At 46.1% G+C, this 6,000-nt stretch overlaps 1 protein-coding gene across 7 annotated transcripts in view; it reads right to left on the reverse strand.

Annotated features, from left to right (window-relative positions):
• RAVER2 (ribonucleoprotein, PTB binding 2) overlaps positions 1–4,089 on the reverse strand; it is a 169,246-nt gene extending 165,157 nt beyond the window's left edge. For 5 of the 7 annotated variants that reach the window (XR_010730442.1, XM_066268980.1, XM_066268977.1 and 2 more), the window contains exon 1: positions 3,694–4,089. Coding sequence is in view for 6 of the 7 variants with exons in the window: in XM_066268980.1 (XP_066125077.1) it covers positions 3,694–3,933 (240 nt within the window). In the remaining variant the exon portion in view is untranslated. The remainder of the gene's footprint in view (positions 1–3,693) is intronic. The other 2 variants (XM_066268976.1, XM_066268975.1) reach the window with 1 other exon arrangement.
• Positions 4,090–6,000: the final 1,911 nt, after the last annotated feature.

The following is a 6,000-nucleotide window of genomic DNA, read 5'->3' on the forward strand; positions in this document are numbered from 1 at the left end:
TGCCATTTTAACAACCTGTTCGCTGAACCCAACAAAAAATTAGGTATCGGTTTGCCAAATGGTGCTAACCAGCTGAATCCCACCACTGATGAACTATTCAATGAGACAGCTTTTGAGAACCTATTAGTATAAAGGTGTGCATTTTCTTTAGAGCTAGTATTTCTGTAAGGTATCTATGTATCTTTGAAAGTTTCCATTTAAAAATAATATTTTCAGTGTGCCTTCTAATCATAGGAAGCATAGAGTTGTAAGATGCTAATAAAAATCTATTATACCAAAAATTTTTTTTTAATTGAGATTTTAAGTTAAGATTTATAAAAATGTTTAATAAAGATTATACCCATCTTTTCAAAAAGTTTTAAAAATATTATTGGGCTCCTACTTATCAGTTACCATTGTAGCTTTCCTGGAGACATAACTATACAGTATGAGACCTAGAGTTTGGGATGACCTTCATCCTGAAAGTGGTATTCTAGAATAAATGAATGAATAAACATAGACTCTTCTAGAGAAGAACAAGAATTTGAGTATTTAAAATATCTGATTACTGCCTTGGCCAGACAGTTCAGAGCATCATCTCAAAAACAGAGGGTGCCGGTTTGATCCCAGGTCAGGGCACATACAGGAACAGACTGATGTTCCTGTCTCTCTCTCTCCACCTTTCTCTTCCACTAAAGAAAAACAAATCTGATTACTTAATAACTAAACAAAAAGTACTCACTTTTTGAAAACCATATTAGTCATTTCATAAAAAGTAAATGTGGGCCCTGCCCGGTTGGCTCAGCGGTAGAGCGTCGGCCTGGTGTGCGGGGGACCCGGGTTCGATTCCCGGCCAGGGCACATGGGAGAAGCGCCCATTTGCTTCACCACCACCCCCCCTCCTTCCTCTCTGTCTCTCTCTTCCCCTCCCGCAGCCAAAGCTCCATTGGAGCAAAGATGGCCGGGGCGCTGGGGATGGCTCCTTGGCCTCTGCCCCAGGCGCTAGACTGGCTGCCCGGAGGGGCAGAGCATCACCCCCTGGTGGGCAGAGCGTTGCCCCTGGTGGGCGTGCCGGGTGGATCCCAGTCAGGCGCATGCGGGAGTCTGTCTGACTGTCTCTCCCCGTTTCCAGCTTCAGAAAAATACAAAAAAAAAAAAAAAAAAAGGAAATGTGTAGGTTAGCCAGATGATATTGGCTAAAAGGCACAAACTAAAATTAAAGTTAAATCTTCATTAGTAAGATGACAGTAAAATGCAGCCACAAAGAGAAAAAGAAACATTAGAATTGTTAAGATTAAAGATAAAATACCAAAATCCTTGTAGAATATATTCATGAAAAGATTACATCTTGAGGAAAAGATTAAGTAAATATTAGTTTCATTGGGCCAATAAAGATAGCAATTCTCAATCAAAAGAATCTAAAGAAAAAACTCCATTTTAATTGTTCTTAGAAACTAGAATACTTTGGCCTATTCTACTCATTTATGTAACACAGATCACTGATAGTTACAGTATGATTGTGATCAGAAAACTAGGAGAGGTACAAGTACAAAGATGATGGAAAAACAAACCAAATGTTATTTGTAATCAAACGATCTGTTTAGAATTTAAAACTATATATCATAAATATTAAAACATTTTATTATGAAAATCATAGAAAAAGGTCTAGACAAGTCTCTAGGTCCTAACAACCGTTTATCTTTCTTTTTCTTTTTTTTTTTTTTTTTTTTGTGCTGTTAGGTGAAACTCCAGCTTTCAAAAAACATGGCATAAGAATTTAACTTAACATAAAAATTTAAGATACTTTATTGGCAGTAAAATACTCATCTAGACATATAGATCTTATACCAATTTTCCAGTTCATACTTGCTACCTTAGTGAAAATCCTAAGATTTAGGTTAAACGTAAGTTCATAATAGAGAACTATCACAAAAATACAAATCAGTGTAATTCTCATAAAACCTCTCTCCATCATGAACACCAGGTAATTAAAACTGTTTCTTTTATTAGATCCTTTGATCTATTTTTTTCATGTCTCTTGAGAAAGGAAATGAGAAAGTTTCCAACAACAAAGTAAGACTACATAGAATTGTCTAATATTTGGGGTCTAAATATTTTCAGAATGCAAGGAAACAAATTTAGATGACATTCTACAAAGGAAATCAAGATATTTCTCCATCTCTCTTCTCGATTATCTACACATAGCTGCTATTTCTTCAATTTGCTCTTTAAAAAAAATGCCATCTGCCTCTTCCAAGCCCTCCCCCCACCCCCAAGCTTCCTTGCTCTCCTCTACTTGTATGGGGAGGAGAAAGTTGCTTCTATGAAATCAGTCCATTACAGGTATCCTTAAAGGTAGCATCACAAAACATTACCTGCCTGATGGGAAGTGGACAAATACAGAAAATTTGAAAGAGAGATGAGATACAAGGCTAACGCATACTTCCTTTACATTGCTTTTTTGAAACAAAATGGCCCCTTCATGCATATGGGTTATAAAGTTATATGCTGACATTTATTATGAGTGGCAATGTAAGATCTAATTACATAGTAATGAGACACTAGTATCATTTTATGGATCATGGGAAAACTGCCCTGCAATTATCAATAGCCAGTCCACTTGCAATTCCATGAGAATGAATGGTTACAGGAGAAACTACATGAATTGGCCCAGATCTGCAACTATCAGGACAGCCCACCCTCTCTATCTACGCAAAATATAGAAATTCAAGTTACATATGAAGTAGACAATTAAGAAGCCCTGAAGAATCAAAGATACGAACTAATTTTTTTTTCTTTTTGGAGAAACAAAAATACATAGGTATACGTACTCACAGGAGAAGAGGTTATTAGTTAGTATCCATCCTAACAATGATCATCTTTAAGTATCAGAATATGGGTGATTTCAATTTCCCCACTTTTCACTTCTCTGTATTTTCTTGCTTTCCTACAATGAGTATGTTCCCTCGACAATGGGAAGGGGTAGTTAAATAAATGCAGAGCTTCTAATCTTAAAGCAAGAGTTAATCTGGATCAAAGACACAAAGTAGCCTATCTTTAAGCTTCCTCAGAGTCACTGAGGAATAAATCCTCCAGTACTCGGCAAGCACAAGAAGGCTGCAAGATTCCCTAAGGCGGAGTGATAACCTCTCTATTCCGGGGCTTTAGCAAACCGAAGGGACAGAGTTGTTTCATACAAACTTGGTCAAGTGCTTCTGCGACAGGAAAACTCTCTCCCAGCTATCCCTTGAGTCCGCGCCCCTATGACACACCCAAGTCCCGAGGACCGCAGGCCGGCCCCTCGGCCCCTCTCAAGGTGCTCCGGTGAACACTTGGGACCCAAAACTGAGCTGCACAGCTCGCCTCAATTCTCCTTCATCTACAATTCCCCTCCCCCGCCCCTCCCCCCACACACACCCAGCGGGCCACAGGGGAAGGAGAAAGCCGGCCGGGCTCGGAGGCCGACGACCCCGGTTCCCTGACGTTAGACAAGCTGCGTCGCCTTTCCGAGCCTGTTTCCTAATCTGTCATCCTCGCAGGGTCACCGCAGTCTCAGAGCCGGGGGGAAAACGACGGACCGTTTTCCTAACTCTTCACCGAACCCTCCTCCCCTGACCGCAACAAGGCGCCGGGCAGCAGAGCCCTCCGGGCAGGCTCCCTCTGGAGCCCCGCTTTGCCCCCGGGCCGCGTCGTCGCCCAGCCCCGTCCCAGTACCTGGCAGCTGCTGTCCTGGGGCAGGTTTTTAACCAGGATCTTCCTGCGGTTACTCAGCTCCCGGCGCATCCGCTGCAGCCGCGCAGCGACCTCCTCCGGGTGCAGCGCGGGGGGCGCGGGTCCCCCGGCGTCCCCGCACGTCGCGGCGCAGGGGCCCGGCCCGCGCGGCTCCAACCCCGACCCCGCCGTGCCGCCCAGGCCCGCGCCCCCCGCGCCGCCGTCGCCTCCCGCCGCCGCCATCTTCCCGGCGCCCCGCGGCAGCGGGCTCCTCGGGAAGCTGGAGGGGAGGCGGAGAGAGAAAGCGGGAAGAGGCCCGGCGGGGGCGAGGCGGGCAGAGGCCGCAGAGTGGGCCCAGCCGGGAGGGGGAGGGGAGGCGGCGCGGCAGCCAGCAGCCGGCGGGCGGGAGGGAAACCTGAGCTCGGAGGAGGAGCGGAGAACCACCTCGCGGGAACCGCCCCCTCGGGCCCCCGCCCGCCCCCTCGGCCCCCGCGCGCGGGCCGCGCCCTCCCCGCCAGCCCGCCCGCCCCGGGGCCGCGCAGCCACACAGACACCTGTGCGGGCGCCGCGGGGCAGGATCCTTCCCGCCTGCAGCGCCTCAGTCAGCTGCCAGGCAGGGCTCTGGGTATGCTCCCTGCGCCGGCAGGTCCCCAGGGGGACTCATCCCAGGCGCCGGCCCCCGCGCGGCCACCCCGCGGGACAGCGCCTCTGTGCCCGGGCTCCCCTCGAAGCTCCCGCGCTGGGGCTGCCCCGGGGCTGCAGACCAGAATGCAGTCTCCGCAAACTTGGGGAGGTGCCCTACGGGCTCCAGCCCGCAACCCTTCTGTGTGCATATTTGGCGAAAAGGTCTTAGTTTACGATGAAAAATAAAATTTGAAATTTTCTAAGGATTACAAGGACAGATTTCGGAGGAAATTTTATATTTTTGGAAACACCTCATCGCAAAGAATTTTCCTAGCTGTGTGGATGAGAAAGCCAGTGTCCTTCGATCGTCCCTCCGTTCCTGATGTAGAGTTCCCAAGATATACACCCTGGATAGTTGCATATGCAACATATAAAGCAATGCTGAAAAAAAAAAGACTTAAGTGGGAGAAGAGCTAAGGCAGAGGGCTAGAGAATACGCTAATGGAACATTATTTTAATTGAAATTTACAGGAAGAGTTGCATTGTAGAATTATCAAAGTGATATTATCAGGTCAATCTGGTAGCCTTTGATTGGCATCAGCCCAAGTGACTATCAGCAAAGAGAAACCATGCATCTTAAGTGTGTAGCGTGCAAATACACGCGGGGGGGGGGGGTCAGAGGGGCTGCTTAACACCAATATTATTCTGTTAAGAAAACTATTTTTATTTTTTGAGAGAGAGGAAGGAGGGAGGTAGAGAAAAATCAACTCCTACCTACTTAGTTGTGTCATTGATTGCTTCTCATATATGCCCTGACTAGGGCTCCAACCACGACCTTGGGGTGGAGGCAGCGCCCTTGGGATCTAGAGCCTGGGACCATTGGATAGAGCTGGGCACCCCAGAATCCATCCAGTGACGCCTCCCCCCCCCCCATCTAACCAGTTGCCTAGGTGCTCTGGGGATTCCCTCTTCACTGTGCTACTGCCACTGGTGACTGGCTAGGAAACTATTTTAAATGTAACAAAAAGCCTGACCTGTGGTGGCGCAGTGGATAAAGCGTCCACCTGGAAATGCTGAGGTTGCAGGTTCAAAACCCTGGGCTTGCCTGGTCAAGGCACATATGGGAGTTGATGCTTCCAGCTCCTCCCCTCGTCTCTCTCTGTCTCTCCCTCTCCTCTCTAAAATGAATAAATAAAAAATTAACAAAAAATATTTTTAAAAATACTAAGTATTCAGTACTCAAGCTGTGCCTCCACGTATTTCTAGTACTTACATATATTTCGTTTACTCTGCACAATAATCCAGTTTTAACTTTCTATTTTTCTCATTTTACATATGAAGAAATGGAGCCTGATTGCTTAATTCTAAAGTGTAATGCTCTTAATAATATAAAAAGATTCATCTGTAACCCCAAAATAATGACTACTAATCTTCCTGAATTTATTCTCTGCCAGTAGATTCTTTTTTTTTTTTTTTAATTTTTATTTATTTATTTTTATTTATTCATTTTAGAGAGGAGAGGGAGAGACAGACAGAGAGAGAGAGACAGAGAGAGAGACAGAGAGAGAGAAGGGGGGGAGGAGCTAGAAGCATCAACTCCCATATGTGCCTTGACCAGGCAAGCCCAGGGTTTTGAACCAGCGACCTCAGCATTTCCAGGTCAACGCTTTATCCACTGCGCCACCA

Source organism: Saccopteryx bilineata, chromosome 3 (genome assembly GCF_036850765.1).
Source record: "Saccopteryx bilineata isolate mSacBil1 chromosome 3, mSacBil1_pri_phased_curated, whole genome shotgun sequence".
NCBI lineage: Eukaryota > Metazoa > Chordata > Mammalia > Chiroptera > Emballonuridae > Saccopteryx > Saccopteryx bilineata.